At 43.4% G+C, this 20,244-nt stretch overlaps 1 protein-coding gene across 1 annotated transcript in view; it reads right to left on the bottom strand.

Annotated features, from left to right (window-relative positions):
• Window positions 1-2,889: 2,889 nt before the first annotated feature.
• Window positions 2,890-20,244, bottom strand: part of LOC105395200 (serine/threonine-protein kinase ATR) — a 39,240-nt gene continuing 21,885 nt past the window's right edge. The window contains exons 14-29 of the mRNA XM_048626698.1: window positions 18,446-18,601; window positions 12,245-12,471; window positions 11,734-11,887; window positions 10,701-10,811; window positions 10,134-10,300; window positions 7,936-8,065; window positions 7,429-7,589; window positions 7,001-7,157; window positions 6,489-6,728; window positions 5,792-6,029; window positions 5,428-5,673; window positions 4,964-5,120; window positions 4,633-4,697; window positions 4,290-4,473; window positions 3,555-3,738; window positions 2,890-3,098 (exon numbers count right to left, since the gene is read on the bottom strand). Coding sequence (XP_048482655.1) covers window positions 2,970-3,098; window positions 3,555-3,738; window positions 4,290-4,473; window positions 4,633-4,697; window positions 4,964-5,120; window positions 5,428-5,673; window positions 5,792-6,029; window positions 6,489-6,728; window positions 7,001-7,157; window positions 7,429-7,589; window positions 7,936-8,065; window positions 10,134-10,300; window positions 10,701-10,811; window positions 11,734-11,887; window positions 12,245-12,471; window positions 18,446-18,601 — 2,706 coding nt within the window. The 3' untranslated portion in view covers window positions 2,890-2,969. The remainder of the gene's footprint in view (window positions 3,099-3,554; window positions 3,739-4,289; window positions 4,474-4,632; window positions 4,698-4,963; window positions 5,121-5,427; window positions 5,674-5,791; window positions 6,030-6,488; window positions 6,729-7,000; window positions 7,158-7,428; window positions 7,590-7,935; window positions 8,066-10,133; window positions 10,301-10,700; window positions 10,812-11,733; window positions 11,888-12,244; window positions 12,472-18,445; window positions 18,602-20,244) is intronic.

Below are 20,244 nucleotides of genomic sequence, written 5' to 3'. Positions count from 1 at the left end.
TTCAGTTCAAAATCTACGATCCACAAATAGCTTCGTCATTAACCTATATAACAAATGTTATCAGCAATATGCCTCGTCAAAAATCACTCAAAAAGGCCACCCCGAATCGTACCTGGCCCAAAGGTACCCATTATTGAATTAATTGTGCAGAAAGTACCTACCTAGGTAATTTAATTTTTAAAATTGGCTGTCATATCGTGTGACTATTGGACTTGGAGCTTAGGCATTATAGCCGTAGCCCATCGTAGCCTGATGTATAATGGGATAATGATGATGTAGGTAATATTTACATTACCTAATTAGTAGATTGTTGTTTATTTATAAATTTATGACGATGTCATTGGTACATCAGGTAGAAGTTACGAGTACCTACATTTAGTACCTATCTAGCATGCAGGCATATACCTAAAACACAATCGTAAAGAGCGAATTTAGTTTGTACTCAGCTGCATGAAGCATGACCTATGTTAACGAAAAAATCAAAATTTCTTATTCAAGTCTGATATAATCATACCTACAATAGATTTAACTTACTTACCATATTTTTACCTTGACTTTGCACTCGCCTACAGTGAACCTAATCACAATCAACTATAGCTGTCTGAAGGTCGGCAGACATCGACTGATCGGTGAAACATTTATAGACTTCCTCTATAATTGTCCGCATTTTCCTCTCTCGGATTTATTCATGCAGCCCATGGTTAGTGATAATTACTTCTATTTGAATATTCAGTGGGTCCTACTTACCTTTATTTCTTTCAAAATATATAGGCAGATTTATTTTGTAGCCTAGTTAAAGGTCATCACTTCTTACAGGATGAGACGACAGCGTCGCAGTGGTTTTATTGTACCTACCTACCTGCGTCGATTTAGCACATCTAGATATCCAACCCGCAGTGGAACAGCAACGTGGTGGGAAGTGGCCCGAGGTTAAGAAGGAAATTTAGACCTTGGGGAAATGCGCGAAGGTTCCTCTGGAGAGAGGTGCACCCCCACAGAGAACAATAGAATAGAGGTCTTACAAGAAAATTCTATCTATTTATCTAAGTTGTTGAGATAATGAGCACGGGTTACGTAGTTGCTTGAAGATATTGCGGGAAGGAGCATTTCTAATGTTCTCGGTAACGAATTATACAAGCGGCTATGCGTGCCCCCATATATATGGGGTATATACTTGTAATACATATATCAAGGACCAAGAAAGGGCAGCTTCCGGGGCTCTCCATTTCCTTTCCAAACCCTTTTTGTTTAAAATTATGCTTCCTTCCGGAGGTAGAAATCTAAACCGTATTTACAAATTCTCAAGACACGAAGCACCACGGTTTTGATAAACCCTCGTAGAAGCTACGAGTACATTCAACAACAAAAGTACGAAGGGTTATGATTGTAAGATATACCGCATTCGATAAAGCCGATTCGCTGTAACACTTTGGATAGCGCTCTACCGCTCTACAATGGAGCTATGATTTTTACTATAATTTAAGCTCTTATAAGGATCTACGAGATATCGCATGCATGTTGCGGTAGCAATCCATCGAATTAAAATGAACTAATTATGTAGGTACCTTCCAATACTCACTACCACTCTCAGTAGGGTTAACATACGAACAGCCTCTTTAGTCAAAAACGTGTTTTTCAAATCTCTACGTTGCAATTGCTTCTGCTGGTAACGTTACTCTGCGAGTAGGAAGGAAAATTGGAACCCTTGAAGAAACCTCCTGGTAATTTGTAGAGTGCCGCCGCGGATTGGACGAAATGACGTTACTGCGTATCCTCTTGATCTTTATAACGTCAGTCATTTTTTATTTATAGGGAAAATATTTCTGTTGTTATTTTTACCTCTGGCCTCTGACCAAAAAGCGGCGTTATAAATAGTAAGTAGACAACTTTGCGGCATCAAAGGTCCAAAAAATGTAACCGATTTGAACTCAAATTTAGTTTAGGTAAGTATTTTGTAGTTCCCCCTAAATCAAAACAGGCGTTAATTCGGGTTTTTTTTTGTTTTTTTTTTAGACGTAAATGGTATGTAAACAAGTTTAGCCTAATAATTTACACAAATACTATTTGTTCTAATAATTGAATCGTTTAGAGCTAACCATCTTTATTCGCGTTTGTTGTGTTTTCCTGCTCATTATTTGATGTCCGATGTCACAAACATTACCAAGGTCGCCCAATAATGTAGACAAGGCTGTGCCGGGAAAATCTTAGTACTCAAATATGTACCTGGGGGGTCACTATAAATCTACGAATGAGAATTGTGGAACAATTGGCATGCTTAGTACAACGAGATAGAGTCGTGGTTAGCGCTGCCGCTTTGTTTTTCCGAAGCTTCGGAGCGCTGCGCGAACCACGGTTCTATCTCGATGTACTAAGCGTACCGATTGCGTGATTTTTTTTATTTGTTCATTCGTCTATTTAGAGAGTGACCCTCCTGCAATGGAAAATAGGTTATTTGTCAATTTTTCACCGGGGAATTCCATGCTTCGTCCGATTTCAATACAATATCCAATGCGCTAATCATGCAAGTGTGTGTATTATAGCAAGCTTCAAGGGATTTAAAGCTTTAACACTAGGCCACCGGCCCATAGGACAATAACATGTGATACCTACGGCCTTACATAACATAATACCATTCAATGTGAAGGCCTGCATTAATAAATAAGGAAAAATAAAGTCTGCTTCCTTCAAACCTAGACAGACTCGGTTAGAATACAATGCCTTCTTGTCTTGTTAGCTCGAATCGTAACGTTTATGCAATAACTTTCACTCGCATAACTTGCATATTGGTGTAAACTCCATAAAACCTTATGTTTTATTGACATACCATCTTCACTCCTCATTAACGGCCATCGGAAACCAATAAAGCGGTGTTCAAACAAAGACTTTAGATAATATTAGAATAACAACTGTTTATTAATGCTTACTTTCTAAAATACCAGTCTTTTTTTAATTGAAAAACATAGGAAAGTTTACAAAAATGGTCCCCATCCGATGTACATTTGGCAGAGGTTGTGGACACTCGTGGCCTCCACGATCAGATGCTCGACTTGGCCTTCCGGTGACAGTGAGAGAGACAGTTGCTTGTTTTTTGTCTTGACCTGTGAACAATGGTTTATTTGATTACTTATTTATTCAGGATCATACCAGACCGACTTGCGCGGCACGTTTATCGACGTAGACATTTAATTCGCGATACACTGCCGTTTATCTTACGATTGCGGACATTATCATAACGGAGCGTGCAGCGGACAGGATAAATTAAAATCATCATCGTATCTAGTAAACACACATCTTATTCTTATTTGGACATCTATGTATATTGTTTCTTCTACGAGTACCTTCAGCGGCCGCTTCACGGGTCTGTTATCGACGTCGATAAACTCGTTCAATGCGCGTTCCACCCATCACAGCCCCAGATTTATGTCGAATCGCGATATAGTGACGTTTATCTACTTCGATAGCCGACCCGCAGTGCATCGGCAACAGGTAGATACCCTGTATAGAGTAATGCTTAGGACTCAGAATGTAGTTGCCAAAAAACGCAAAGTTCTCACCATCCCGTTCAGCCTCTGCCGTATGTTATGCAGATGCGACAACGCCTGCTCATTGGTCCGCTCGCCGGTGTCTGCTCGCGCGCGCCCCCACGACACTAGCGGGTCGTACACGAACCCGCCAATCACAGACATGAGCGCCGGCGTCTGCGCGCGTAATACTTTCATCACTTCTTCGCAGCTTTTCCTGGGGGACATTAGGGTAGTTTTCATTGCATGAAAATCTATTTAGTCCGTATTTTAGAATATGAGAAAATAGTATGAATGTAGGTATTTGTTGTATTTACAATCAAACCACTTTACACTTAGGTAAAGTGCACTAATCTTTAATGTTAGGGGCAGTGACGTGAAGGATCCCTAAATTTTGTTAAGAGGCGTGACGTCATTCAGTTAACCGTGTTATTAGCAATTTAAAATATTATGAATAATAAAAAATAACGGGAAAAAAAATCACTGCAGCGGTGAGCATTGTTAACAACAAAATATTCATTTATTCACGGTGATTATACTGCTGTATTGTATGAGACTTATCTAATGCTAGTGTACCTAACTGTAAAAAGTACGTCAGCGGAAAGTCTACTAATACTTTTGTAAATTCGCATTTACATGACAGAGGCCAGCAAGCAGTGGTACACAATAGGTTACAAAAGGGTCAAAAGAGAGCGATAGCGTTAACGTTATAACGACATTAATCTTTACTTATAATTATAAACTGATCACTAAATCTCACCAACTCACCTAAACATGCCATGATGCTTCAGCGGCCCCATAGCGGCCTCCATATTATGAGTGAGTCGGAACGGCACTCGCTCGGGCCACTCGAACGCCTCCCCCTTGTTAAACAGACAGTTGAAGTCTACATGCACCGTGTCGCCGTTTGTAGAGTCGAAGGATATGTTCTCGCCGTGGCGGTCGCCTAGACCTGGAGGTGAAAGTGAGGAAATTAGGCCTAACGATAGCCTAATTTATAATATGTTTTTATAAGTCACTAATCGCATTTTGATGACACCGAACTGAAAAGGTTGCATGGTCATTACTAGATCACTTGATATGTAAAGTTAGCATAGAAATAAGTACTTACCGAGAATGTATCCCACCATTGACATAACAGCTGTTGTTCTTATGTACGCTGATCTGGCTTGATACCTAAAATAATAAAATAAAATTAGTAACCATCAAAGCTGAAGACAACATAGCATATAGCATCACTTTAATACATAAAAAAATAATTTCCTTTTCTTCATTTGTGCATAATGATATTATCGACCTGCAACTGTGAGCATATTCATCAGCCGCTTAGAGTCAGAAAGAAAGTCCTAAATGAAAATAACCCATCATTCCCCATCAGTAAGTCACCATATCAGCCGTAACTGGCTAAAGCAGAGTACCCAATACTCATAATATTATCTCACCAGCCGTAAGGATCGGCGAAGACCCTGTGGAACCACTCCTGGAAGAGCGGCGGGTGTCGCGGCAACAGACGCTCCTCGAAGATGCGTCGCTTCTTCTCTATCGGGTCCTTGTTGGAACACATCATTTCTTTCAGCTCTCGGTTGCTGGTGTGGATTCCTAAGGAGAAGAGTTATGGTTAATATGGGGAATCATTTATGGGAATAGCTAGCAGCGCTAGAGACTATAGCCAGTGTTATTACTATTGGCAATAGTTTGCTATAGCAAAGATTAGGAAAGTGTAGTTAACAATCAAGTACACAGATTCCAGTGCATATCCATGATTGTGAAACGCCGCCGTTAATAATATCTCACCCTCACTGACGTGGTCTAAAATCACTAACAAGGTTCAAGTTGCATGATGGATATGCCTAACAAAAGCTGACTTAGAACTTATTTAAATGTAACCTCAGAAATACAAACTCACCTTTCTGCTTATAAATATGCATCAGAATCGGTCGTAACCCGACCAAATTCGGTACCCACTCAATCAGACCACACTCTTCGTTCAATGGCAGCACGCTATACGTCCGGATATACAGTCTTCTCTTCCTGGTGTCCGGGGCGTCTTGTAGGAAGCGGTTGACGACGGCATTGAACTCCATTAGACGATAGTCTTTGCGTAAGTCGTCTCGGGGTTTCAGCATTATTATGTACGCTTTGCCGTCTGAGCCTGCGGGATAAGGGTAGACGGGTTAATACTGACCTAAGAATGTACCTAAGACTGGTATATTAGTTCGTAACGTTAATATAATAATAAAGTTTGCTACCTATTGATGATTTGAACCTACCTCTCAAAGTAACCTTCCGTGGCTTCTGCAGCGACGGCAGAATGGTAATATTCTCCTCAATGCCAGCGATATACACCGGTGGCTCTGAAGGAATGTTGAAGTCGATGCGCTCTTGCCGCGCCGCCTTGGACGGCAGCACTATCTTGCAGAACTCTTGGAACGGCATCATTATGTGACTGAAGTTCTCGGTGGCTAGTAGCCGTGGGAGTGTACGGACTAGCGAGGATACTGTTGTTGTCTGGAAATAAAATAAAAGCGTGTGAAATTATTTATTCAGTCATTTACACCAGTAACAGAGGTAATAAACTGTGTTGCGTTAAGCGAGACCCTCTTTGCTTTTTGTTAAGCTAGAAGCTAGAATAGGGAGTATTTCGGACACATGCTGATAGAAGTCCATCTTCCATTTCTATCTATAACATGTCTTCCTATCATCGCCTCATGGAATTTTTTATATCCATAGAGTTACTATATCACAGTAGTAGTAACGCACAGGAAATGCACAACGTCTATGTTGTGCATTTCCTTTTGTAATTTATGTTTTTGTGCAATAAATAATTATCTATCGACTCTCAATAGGACTCGGACCAATAAGTAGAATTAATTCACCTTTTTTTCACCCCATGCTATTACAATAAAAATGTCCGTATGCGTAACTTCGCTTACTAAGCTCCTTATAAAACCATGGAAACATACTCACATTACCAGCCCCAACAATAGGCTTGTTACACAGCTCAATGAGCTTCTCAGCCAGCTGTGTGAAGTCACACACCAGCTTCAACATCCTCGGCTCCTTCAGTCTTGGGTCAGAGAACACGTCTTGACAACGCTTGATGCGCTGCGGGTAGCTCGACTTGATCACGCACATCGTCATCCACAGCGTGTGTTGGGGGTACGCTAGGATTAGCTTCACTAGTATCGCTTTTAGCTGCAGGTATACCTGCAATATGGAATACGGACGAGTGCTCATAAGTCAATGGCATTATACTGTGGAAATTGGATTGCCCTACAATGTCTATGGAAGGTAACAAAAACAGCATAATGCATAGAGCAATTAATAGTGGCGCCACGGCTAAAACTAATATTATATCAACTTTTTGCAAATAAGCAATAAGTTAAATACGTAAACTACAAAGTCGACAATGACAAAGTGCCCTGATTTTTCGCTTGAACAAAAGTTAGACCAATAGTAGCGCGGCTACGAAACCTCACCTCTTTGACAGGATGACAGATGCGCGACACGATCTGTGAGAAGGCCGTCAGGTACAGGTAGAGCGGGAGACGCTCGGAGTACGTCTTGATGATGTCCGTCATTTGAGCCAGGACTGTGTGCACGTTTGAGTCGGACGCTGTCGCTTCCACGTCTAGCCTGGAAATGTGAGAGAACAGTGTAAGTACAATGGAATATTATATATAGGCGATTTACGTTACGCTTATATGTGATGTGACCATTAAGGTGTTTATTTTGATCACCGTGCGAGCAGTGCAACGAGTGTGCCGCCAGGTGGCGCCATACACATTTTGCTTTTCACTGCTGGAACAGTAGCTATTAAGCGCACACACGCCTCTCTGTCTCCCCCATAGTTGTAGTCAGTAAGATCTACAGAAACTAAACTTCAATAGCATATACAATTGCTCACCATATAGACAGCATCCGGGGCATACTCTGATACAAGTACTTGTGTCCATACTGCAGTGCCTTGCCGTAGCTGTTGAGCGCGTACACTCGGCGCGACCACGCGGTGTTGGTGTTGGTTGCGTCCGCGCCGCTCACTTTCTCGTAGTACGCGCCGAGGCAAACCTGTGTGAGGTGGAATTTTGAAGTTAGTCGATGGTGTGAGTGTAAGGAAAGGTCTAAGAATGCCTGTGGGATAATTTGGGTACTTGAAAAACTTTGTGAAGTGAAATTTAATTAAGCTTTAAGCCCGTAGTCATGATCGGTTTGAATAGCGATGCGTGGTTAATTGCCTGATATCATTTTATAAATCCAACATGGCGGCACGAACAAGAAGGAGGTCTTCTAAGAAATATTTTGGCACTGCTCTAATAAATTCCCTATGTAACATTCTAAAACAAATTATGTACAATGGCGCGCGACAAAAAAATCTGCAGCTCTCATCTGTGACAATATGCCATATAAAACTTACCAAACTCTTCTCCCATTGCTTGCACATATCCACGGCTTCCTTGTAGTACGCGATGTTGACGTCCACGTCCACGTTGGTCGTCTCGTCGTTGTATTTAGCAATCAACAGTTTCGCTTTTGCGCAAATCTTCCTGCGAAATAAATTTATAGACGCCTTTAATAATGGTATTGGTGCAAAAACATCATCTAATGGTGACTTTTGGGTAAATTTATTAATTTGGCATTCCCAGTTAGTCCAGATATATTGTGTATATAGAGTTACATTGAAAGAGAGGGTGGTGAGACGCGGGTGAAAGTGTCAAAACCGTGCATCGCTATTGATGCGTGCTACCTATCATCATCTTCATCGAATCTTCTATTATCATTTGTACGTAAATCAAAGATGGCCGCCATTTCATTCAAGTTACCTCTGATCCTGCGTGAGCTGGTCCAGCTCTGGGCTGGCCTCGTCCAGGCCGCGCTTGAGCGACGTGAAGGCGAGCTCCCCCTGCGCGCGCGCCCAGTACATCTTCCACTTCTCTATGTACAGCTGCTCCGGGTGCTATTATACAGAGTGTTGCAAAAAGGGCATACTAAGCCAAAACCTACATGACTGTGTAGCATGGTATATCTAAGTCCGAAAATAATATCAGCCGAAAATAGGTTTCGGCTTAGTATTCCCATTTTGCAACATCCTGTATACTCATGTACCTTTGACTGGCTTAATAGCTTCGTCAGACTATTAAGCAGAACCGCACCACCATCCGGCTAAAGAGTGTAGGTTGGTTTTTGGGATGAGAAAGAGCGAGGGTGTAAGGCCATTATTGCGCACTAATCATAAATATTGCGCGCTCGCTCTGTATCCATAATCCAGGGCGGGGCTGGCGTCGTCCAGGCCGCGCTTGAGCGACGTGAAGGCGAGCTCCCGCTGCGCGCGCGCCCAGTACATCTTCCACTTCTCTATGTACAGCTGCTCCGGGTGGTATTATATACTTTTGTAGCTTTAACCAGCTTAATTACCCGGAACGACATCACCAGCCCGCTTATGTGTAGATGGGTATTCCACCAATCACAGCGCCGTATTTATGGCGATATAGTGACGTCGATAACGGACCCGTGCAGCGGGGACAGGGGCTGTGGCGAGGTTAAATGTGGCAAAACGGCTACCGTCACCATAGGTATGTACTATTTCTCTACTGCGCGCGCTTCAAATCCTCTCATATCTCTCGTTCGTAAATCCAAGATGGCCGCCATTTTTGTTTATATGCCATTTTAATTCTGATATAGCATACCTCTGTTCCTGTGTGAGCTGGTCCAGGGCGGGGCTGGCCTCGTCCAGGCCGCGCTTGAGCGACGTGAAGGCGAGCTCCCGCTGCGCGCGCGCCCAGTACATCTTCCACTTCTCTATGTACAGCTGCTCCGGGTGCTATTATATACTTTTGTACAGACCTTTGAGTAGCTTACTTACCCGGAACGACAACACCAGCCCGCTTAAGGGTGTAAATGGGTATTTGGGTAACCTTAATGAGCGTTCCACTAATCCTAGCGCCGTATTTATGGCGAATCGCGATATAGTGACGTCGATAACGGACCCGTGCAGCGGGGACAGATGTGGCGAGGTTAAATGTGTCAAAACGGCTATCGTCATCATAGGTATGTACTATTTCTCTGCTGCGCGCGTTCTAAATCCTCTCATATATGTATTTCGTTCCTAAATCCAAGATGGCCGCCAGTTTCTTTGTTTATGTTGTAGCTTACCTCTGTTCCTGTGTGAGCTTGTCTAGGTCGGGGCTGGCCTCGTCCAGGCCGCGCTTGAGCAACGTGAAGGCGAGCTCCCGCTGCGCGCGCGCCCAGTACATCTTCCACTTCTCTATGTATAGCTGCACCAGATGGTACTCTATATACATTATATATACTTATGTACCTTTGACCAGCCTAATTACCCGGAACTCCATCACCAGCCCGCTTAACTGTATAGTAAGGTATTTGGGTTACCTCAATGAGCGTTCCACCAATCCCAGCATCGTATTTATGGCGAATCGCGATATAGTGAGGTAGTAATGGGCACGTGCAGCGGGCATAGGGCATGTGGCGAGGTTAAATGTGTCAAAACGGGTATTGTTACCATAGATGTGTACTATTTCTCTACTGCGCGCGCTCTAAATCCTCTGTAGACTTTCTTTCGAAAATCCAAGATGGCCGCCATTTTGTTCAAGTTACCTCTGATCCTGTGTGAGTTTGTCCAGCTCTGGGCTGGCCTCGTCCAGGCCGCGCTTGAGCGACGTGAAGGCGAGCTCCCGCTGCGCGCGCGCCCAGTACATCTTAGACTTCTCTATGTATAGTTGTTCAGGGTGGTATTCTTCCGCGTTTAGGATGTACATGTAGGACTGTGAATGAGGGGAAGGAGAGCTTTAAATGGTGATTGGAGTGTTTGGAAAATTAATTACGCAAAAATCAAAGTGGGGATCACAAATAGGGAAGCGTACAGTGGGAATCCAGCCCACCATATTGAAGACCTGGTTTCGACAAGTAACCAGTGGCGGCTAAATGAGGAAGGCCAACGAGTGTTTAGGCGCTCGTTGGAAGAAGCCGATGTCAATTAAACAAGAAGTGGATGATTACTGGCTTCTTCTTAGGGAGTCGGTGACATAGAACAGAACTAGACTAGCATTTGTCACTGAAGTGGAAGGATTACCGAGTGAGGTGAGCGTTATTGTTACACGAAAGTACAGTTGATACGTCATTTGAGTAGGCTTATTTTGTGCATGCCATATTACAGTTACAGACCTGCTGGAATATGCCCGCCTTCCTTGCGTGTTTGACGCTCTGCAGCCACAAGTCTCCGATGCAGGACTTCAGCTTACTGGCAGTCAGAGGATGAGTTGGCTCCAGTAGTTCCTGAGAAATACAAGAGGAAAACGATCAATACTTGAAATGAATGCAGTGCTTAAAATAATAATAATAACAACCATTTATTTCAGGCAACTAATAGGCCCATAGAAACATTACATAAATACAATTATGACTTAATGAATACAACTGCCTCTGTGGTCTAGTGGTAGAAGCTTCGCTTCATGACCCAGAGGTCCTGGGTTCGATTCCCGGGTGGGACCATCAATTTGTGTTTCTAAATTGTGGTTCTAAGTTTGGTTAGGACATAGAAGGCTGATCACCTGTTGTCCGAAACAGTGAAACGATCCATGCTGTCGGATGGGCATGTAAAGCAGTCGGTCCTGCGCCTAGCTCTCTCCAGTCGTGTCGGTCAATCCGTCCCATTGGGTTACGAGAGTGATGGAACAGAGAGTGCTCCTGTGTACTGCGCACACACTTGGGCACTATAATCTACTCCTGCGTAGATGGCTGATCTCAATTGAGATTGGCCGCCGTAGCCGAAATTCGGCTAGGAGGACATTATTATTACATTACAATTATGAATATATAACTAATACATAACATTATACCTACTTAAAAATCTTACTTATACTTTAGCACTATCGGGGGATTTCATAGTCTTTTTCGCCTCCCTATAGCGTCGAAACACTATTCCCGCTGGCCAAAAGTCCTTGCTCAGGAGAACCTTCTGATAAAAATCTTTGTAAAATTTGACAGATAAATAAAGCATTATGCCTTTGTACTAGTCGGGTTGTAGGATGGTGCGGTGGATACGTGTCATCTAAGACTAGGAACAATATAGCTTGATGGAATGGTACAATGTTCCTATTTGACAGACGTCACCCGCGCCATCCTATAACGCTATAACGGGAGATGTGTAAATTTGACACATTATGTATATAGTGATGTTAATTTTTTTATCTGTTACCTGAGTTTGCTGCAGTAAAATTCGTCTAGTTCGCAACAACGGCTCTACAGTGCGCACGTCGGACTGCACCACGCACAGTCGCAGCCGCCACTCGTCAAGCAGCTCCGATATTATTGACGACTCTTGTGCTTCGCTGTCCGGAATACTTTTCAACCTGAAAAGTAATTATTGTTATTAAATGAAATCATTTACCGATGGGAAAGCATTGCATTTTGGGCACTTTGCCATTGGTTAAGACTCTGAGATCTTGATAAGCACCCCTGTCGGTAACGTTTGATAGTAATAAACTGCAAAACCCCTATCTAATAAAATTATGTCGACAATTTTCATTAAATTATTCAGAATCACAGTTACAATAATTATTGCAACAATAATTTTAAGTGAAGACATACAGGGTCTTCACTTATATGTCTTCACTTAACACTTTAAAAGCTGATCACGAACTATACAAATAATATGGCAATAAATAAAAGGCTTGGCTGCCAAAGGGTTTTAATTCTTGTGGTCTCACCTTTGTAAAACCTCCTGAGCATGTTTGGCCTCCGTTATAATATGCAGTCCTAATACACTCTGGTAGCCGCTTCGTAGCGCGCTCTCGCCCTTACTCTCGTCGTCCATTTGAGAGACAAGTCGCGTCATCGCGGCGTGACATGATTGGTCGAAGGCTTCGTGATCTTGACTGCGATAGGCTAGAAGTGTCCGACCCATTAGGAGGCCCCAGTTCTCGCGGGATGGCGGCTGTAGAGGTGAAAAAGTGAGTAAGTGTACAGAAAATTGGGGGGTCAGAATATTAATTTGTCGATATGTATCACTCATTATTATAATTGTCTTTCTAGAGAGTACTAAAACGGTTCGTAGTAAGTTAGGACGCGTTGGAGTAGTTTTTCCAATACTAGCAATGAACGATAAGATTGTCCGTTCTTTTTCAGCACTTACACCTGATGCAGCAATCCGGAAACACAGTGAGTAAAAAATGCTGTCTGTTGGGGCCATAGGCATAGGGTCAAGGAACTTCGTGGGTACACACACAAACAGCTGACAGACAGGTACACAGATGTTTGTAACTCCTTCCCACCTTCCCTATCCTAACGGAAACTGCAGGTAGATGAACACTAGCTGTCATCTGCCACCTCAACGACCGACCCTCGTCCACCATCCACCATCTTAGTACTATCTAACAAAACATTACATATGTAGGTATCTTCCCGATTTTATTACCTACATTTATACATTCACTGTATTTTCAGTTGAACTGAATTGTATTTTCATGCATTGTTTAGTTACATATTGTATTTCAGTTATTCTTATCTATTTACATTGTATCGTATAACATACCTACACTTATACCTACATTGTATAACGAATAATATTTACAGTATATATCTTACACACTAGTTAATATTTATATTAGTTTAATTAAGTATAGTTGTTATTATTAAATACAATACTATTTACACTAACAATACCTACTAACATTAATACTAAGTTCACATACATCACACACAATCATACAACACCAAACGTATCGTGCCCGACGGATAAATTGTCGTGATACATCGAGAACGCACAAAATATTTTATCCGTAGGTTATTTGTTGGTCAAGTCGAGCGGCCGCCGATACCGGTCCGGAGGAAGGTTCCCTGCCCCGCGCGCCCGCGCAACCTCGCGCGCCCTCCGCGGCCCGTGCGCCGCCAGTCGAAATCTCAACTCCGACGCGAAGCCTGTGCCGCTTTATGCTAGCCCGCTACTGCTAATGTTTACGCGATCTTTCCGCTGTATACCTAGCTTGCTTATTTACTAGCCTATGCTTTATACCTAAGTGCTATAACTTTCTATCTCTGCTGTGTTGTTGGCTTGTGCATTCTCCTTCTAAAATTCTATAGACTTTGTGTGTGCTTGTTCAATATACAAACCTGGACTGAACTGTAAGTGTTTGCATTTAATACCTATTCCTGCTAACACTACGCACTCACCCGCCTATAACTGGTGACCCCGACGTGATTCCGCGTTTCCACTGACGCACGTCACGATATTTTTCGAGTCGGCGTAAAATCGCCACAGTTTTCACCGGAGAAGCCTGCAATATGGTTTGCGCTTATGGAAGCTCAATTCAACCTGTCGAGGATCACCAGCGATGAGACAAAATTTTATCACATCCTCAGCAACTTAGATCCTCAGTACGCAGACCTTGTGGAGGAGCTCGTCTTGAACCCACCGGCTACTGATAAGTACGAGAAGCTGAAGACTGAGCTCATACGTACCTTGTCTCAGTCCAAGGCCAAGAAGCTGCAGAGACTTCTGGATAGAGAGGAGATCGGCGACAGAAAGCCATCACATTTTCTACGGCACCTTCGCAACTTAGCTGGACCCGGCTTACCCGAAGAGTTCCTGTCTGGCATCTGGACGAGCCGACTGCCGAGTAGCATCCAGACCATCCTCGCTTCTCAACCCACCGCTTCACTCGAGACGCTTGCTGACCTGGCGGACAGGATCCATGAAGTTGTTCCACCGTCACCGCAAGTAGCTTCGACTTCCCACCACACTTCACCTGGCAGCTCCATGGACCAAATGGCTAAGCAAATAGCCGAACTGACGCAGCAAGTAAGAGCACTCAGCATGCAATCGCACAGATCGCGTTCCAGATCAAGGAACAATCATGCACAGACTCGTCATTCTGCTCGGTCAAGGGAGAGATCACAATCCAGCTACCGGAAGCATCCCCTTTGCTGGTACCACGGCAAGTTCGGCAGCAGGGCGAAGACCTGCATCCGCCCATGCGACTACAAGGCGGAAAACTCCCTGGGCAATCAGTGATGGCGACGAACGATTGTCCCAGCTCCACCGGTCGCCTGTTCGTTACAGATCGCAGATCGAAAGCCCAATTTCTTGTGGACACCGGAAGCGACCTATGCGTCTTCCCTCGATCTGCCCTGCGTGAACGGCGTGCGAAGACCAACTACCAGTTGTGCGCAGCTAACGGTACCACCATCGATACCTATGGGTTTGCTCAACTGAACCTGAATCTAGGACTGCGTAGAGACTATCCGTGGCGTTTTATAGTGGCTGATGTGACAAAACCTATTATTGGTGTAGACTTTCTGTCGTTCTATAATTTAATTGTAGATTGTCGCAATCAGCGCCTTATTGATAATACCACTTCTCTGTCAACTGTTGGTTCTGTAGACTTAACATGTAATAGTATTACTTCAGTTAAGGTCTCGACTGGTGACACGCGTTTTCACAAACTTCTAGCTGAATTCCCGGAGATTACTCGACCATCTGGCACGACACGTACGACTCTACATAACACTGTACACCACATTCGTACTACACCTGGTCCCCCTGTTTCCTCATCCCCTCGCAGGTTAGCTCCAGACAAGCTGAAGATTGCTAAGCAGGAGTTCGAGGAGATGTTGGCCAGCGGTACAGCCCGGCCATCGGAGAGTTCTTGGTCGTCACCTCTACATCTGGCGCCTAAGAAAGACAACGGTTGGAGGCCATGCGGTGATTACCGAGCTCTTAATGCTCGAACTATACCCGACAAATACCCGGTAAGGCATATACACGATTTTTCCCACAGCATATCTGGTTGTAGAGTCTTCTCTACCATTGATTTGGTCAAGGCCTATAACCAGATCCCTGTCAGCGTGGACGATATTCCGAAAACCGCCATTACCACCCCGTTCGGAATGTTCGAATTCCCTTTCATGACGTTCGGTCTAAGGAATGCCGGCCAAACTTTCCAACGTTTCGTGGATGAGATGACTCGCGGACTCTACTTCTGCTACTGTTATCTCGATGATTTTCTGGTGTTTTCTAGAGACGAGGTAGAGCACGAGAGTCATCTCCGACAACTCTTCACGAGAATGAAGGAATACGGCATCCTTGTCAACACGTCCAAGTGTGTATTTGGTAAGTCTGAGGTTACCTTTCTCGGCTACCAAATCTCCACAGAAGGAACGAAGCCGTTGGATTCCAAGGTAGAGGCCATCAAAAACTTCCCCGTGCCCACCACAGTTCGAGAGCTCCGGAGATTTTTGGGCATGATCAATTTTTATCGCAGATTTATGCCCCAAGCTGCTGCAACACAAGCTCCTCTGAATGCCTTGCTCACTGGCTCAGTTAAAGCTTCCCACCCTGTTAACTTGACAGGAGATTCACTGCAAGCATTCGAGGACTGCAAGTCCAACCTCTGCAGTGCAACATTGCTGGCTCACCCAGATTGTCAGGCCAAACTCGCATTGATCACCGATGCATCTGACCTAGCGATGGGTGCTGTGTTACAGCAATTCAAGGACGACACATGGCAGCCGTTAGCTTTCTTCTCACGGAAATTTAGTTCTTCGCAGCAAAAGTACTCACCGTACGATCGTGAGCTTTTAGCTATATACGAAGGAATTAAATATTTTCGTCACATGCTCGAGGCCCGCCATTTCACAGTGTTTACTGACCACAAACCGATTTGTTACGCATTCCGTGAGAGGAAAACTAACTGTTCGCCCCGTCAGTACAGACACCTTGACTACATCTCGCAATTCACAACGGACATACAGTATATTGCCGGCAAGGACAATGTTGTGGCCGACACACTGTCTCGTGTTAGTGAATTGCAGGCTACCACCGTTGATGATGAAGCTATAGCGCAAGCTCAAGCTTCTGACCAAGAGCTAGCTCTCTTCCTGGACGATGCATCATCATCACTTCGTCTACGGAAAATGAACATACCTGGCAGTCGTTTGGACTTGTACTGCGATGTCAGTACTCCGACGCCACGACCGTTCATACCCGAGCCTTTGCGTAAGCAAATCTTCGACAGTCTTCATTCTCTTAGCCATCCTGGTGCAAACGCTAGTGCTAAGTTAGTGGCACAACGCTATGTTTGGCCAGGCATGCGCAAAGACTGTCGAGATTGGTCACAAGCTTGTCAATCTTGTCAGCGTGCTAAAGTTAATCGACATGTGTATTCCCCGTTAGGTACGTACAACTTACCTCCTGCGCGTTTCAAGTTCGTGCATATCGACCTGATTGGACCTTTACCAATGTCAAGTGGTTACCGTTACTGCTTGACAGCTGTTGACCGGTTCACACGTTGGCCAGAGGTCATTCCCATTGAGGATATGACTGCAGAAACGGTGGCCAAGGCGTTAGTATCTGGCTGGATAGCTCGATTTGGTTGTCCGACAGATATAGTTACCGACCGCGGCCGGCAATTTGAATCGTCCCTCTTCCACCATTTGTCCATTCTAGCTGGTTTCAAACATCGGAGGACGACTGCCTATCACCCGGCGTGCAACGGTCTAGTGGAAAGATTCCACCGACAACTTAAAGCCGCCATAATGTGTCACAGCAACTGTCACTGGTCCGAATCTCTTCCACTAGTCTTACTAGGTATAAGGAGTGCTTTTAAAGAAGATCTGCAAGCCTCCTCCGCCGAACTTCTTTACGGCGAGCCATTAAGACTCCCGGGTCAGTTCTTTGGTCATAGCGTAGACAGTAGTACTGATATGACAGAATTATTAGCCCGCCTACGCTCTTTTGCCGAGAAGCTGCAACCTGTACCGACTTCACGTCACGGTCATGGTAAGATTTTTGTGTACAAGGATCTCACCACTTCGACTCATGTTTTCCTGAGAGACGATGCATTGCGAGGCTCACTGCAACCTGCATATACCGGACCCCATGAAGTTGTCGAAAGAGGAGACAAGGTTTACAAATTACTCGTCAAGGGCAAAAATGTCACAGTATCAGTAGACCGCCTCAAGCCGGCCTACATACTCACTGACAAAACTAACTTGCCTACTACTATTGACCCACCACCAGAGAAAATAGTAAATCCTGTTCGGACAACTCGCTCTGGTCGTCACGTCCGTTTTCCAGATTTTTATCGTCCGTAGTGACGGCCTCTGGAGGGGAGTGATGTAGGTATCTTCCCGATTTTATTACCTACATTTATACATTCACTGTATTTTCAGTTGAACTGAATTGTATTTTCATGCATTGTTTAGTTACATATTGTATTTCAGTTATTCTTATCTATTTACATTGTATCGTATAACATACCTACACTTATACCTACATTGTATAACGAATAATATTTACAGTATATATCTTACACACTAGTTAATATTTATATTAGTTTAATTAAGTATAGTTGTTATTATTAAATACAATACTATTTACACTAACAATACCTACTAACATTAATACTAAGTTCACATACATCACACACAATCATACAACACCAAACGTATCGTGCCCGACGGATAAATTGTCGTGATACATCGAGAACGCACAAAATATTTTATCCGTAGGTTATTTGTTGGTCAAGTCGAGCGGCCGCCGATACCGGTCCGGAGGCAGGTTCCCTGCCCCGCGCGCCCGCGCAACCTCGCGCGCCCTCCGCGGCCCGTGCGCCGCCAGTCGAAATCTCAACTCCGACGCGAAGCCTGTGCCGCTTTATGCTAGCCCGCTACTGCTAATGTTTACGCGATCTTTCCGCTGTATACCTAGCTTGCTTATTTACTAGCCTATGCTTTATACCTAAGTGCTATAACTTTCTATCTCTGCTGTGTTGTTGGCTTGTGCATTCTCCTTCTAAAATTCTATAGACTTTGTGTGTGCTTGTTCAATATACAAACCTGGACTGAACTGTAAGTGTTTGCATTTAATACCTATTCCTGCTAACACTACGCACTCACCCGCCTATACATACCACAGGTTTCCGCGCCAACTCATCTAGTTCTTCAAACCGGCCGAGCCTCCACAGCGCTTCGGCTCCCAGTTCCATGGTATCCCCGTCATCCTGCTCGCTGAGCAGACGGTACGCGGTGAATGGCTGGTCTAGACCGAGGTAGCAGTCTATCATGCCCTGGGAATTTAGATTATCTTCATTTACGCATCTACTACTATTTATGGTACTTATGCCGTTCTTAGAACTGGAGATACGTATTTTCGAGGAGTATCCTTTTGTGCGTTTCGCTTTCTTTCAAAACAGATACAGCTCTGTTACGACCTAGGCCATGCATATAAGTGCCGGTCTTTACTGATAGGTACTGACTCCAGTTAGGACCAGAGACAAGCAAAATAAAAAGTTTGGTATCTACAACTAATAGTACCAAAGACGGGTAGCTGTTTGTAGTATATAGAAAGAAAGAAAGAAAAGAAACATTTATTGCCACATAATCGGGAAAACACAATAAAACAAAAATACAAAAATTAACTTAAGATTAAAAGGTGGCAAAAGGACAAACTCAGCAATGCTGCGAGTTATACCTCGTATAATCTATGCAGCGCTGGTTTTCAGTATGCCCTGAACTTAGGTGCTAAATTATATACTAATAAATTAATTAAACTAGTGACACAAGCTTAATTTGATAATAGATGGTATAGTTTTATATATAAATAAATACTTTATAATAAATATTATAGTTTTATATACAAATAAATAATATTGGAGTTTTACCTACCATTAAAACTCTTATTATGTTTCCAGCGACATCTGAAATCCATGTTATGAGATAGCACCTCCCTTATCATCGTAGCAGCTTGCAGTTTTCAAATTTTCGCGCCAAAATCCCACGCTTTCTACGATTGGTCAAGCCTCGGGCGCGGGCGGCGTCGCTTTCTAGCTGTCAGATTAGTGACTTTTCCACCATTATATTCCCGAATAATAATAGCAGCGCCAGGTAGCGCTTGCTGGATTTCAGATGTCGCTGGAAACATAATAAGAGTTTTAATGGTAGGTAAAACTCCAATATTATGTGTTCCGTAGCGACATCTGAAATCCATGTTATGAGAAATGTCTGTTATCACCTGGCAGCTAGAGATGACGCAATAATGTGAAGTAGGTAATTTACTTTGATCATCAGATATAAATCCGTGATGAGAAATATAGGTACTAACTATGGAAATACCAATGAAATGGAGGTGACCATATTAAAATACCATATACTAATTTATTAAAAAATAAATTGGCCATGAACCTAATAGACCTAATCACATCAAACTTAGAATAATTATATACCTATTTAGGCATGTATATCACACAATAATTCATTTAGCAGTTTTTTTTTTTTTTTTTTAATTACATCTATATTATGGTCTGCCCCCGATAGCAGCTTCTAACCTGACTGTGGATATGAGTTTGTATCTGGTTTTGAACCAAACACAGGAACTATGACTATACTCTTACCATCGTCAATTAAATGATCATTGTCACAATGCAGCAAAGTTAAATCATGTACCCTGCGCCCCGAGTATAATAGGAGTAAAGTAGCTGTTCTCTTAGTTACTACAAAAAATTTATCTACCAGCGGAGAAGAATGCTGTAGATATTCTATGAGCACACGTGCATTCCACATGGGTGGCTTCATGGGCACAGGTTTTGCTACTGAAATAGCCTTTAAAACGTGTTTTACGACCATATTCTGTGATATTTTTATAGAAATTACAGATTTATGAACAAGAACAGATCGATAAGCTACACCATAGAACAACGCGGACTCGCTACAC

The sequence above is a fragment of the Plutella xylostella genome, chromosome 17, assembly GCF_932276165.1.
Source record: "Plutella xylostella chromosome 17, ilPluXylo3.1, whole genome shotgun sequence".
NCBI lineage: Eukaryota > Metazoa > Arthropoda > Insecta > Lepidoptera > Plutellidae > Plutella > Plutella xylostella.
The sequence above is the reverse complement of the archived record's forward strand: the minus strand, read 5'-3'. Positions and strand labels throughout refer to the sequence as shown.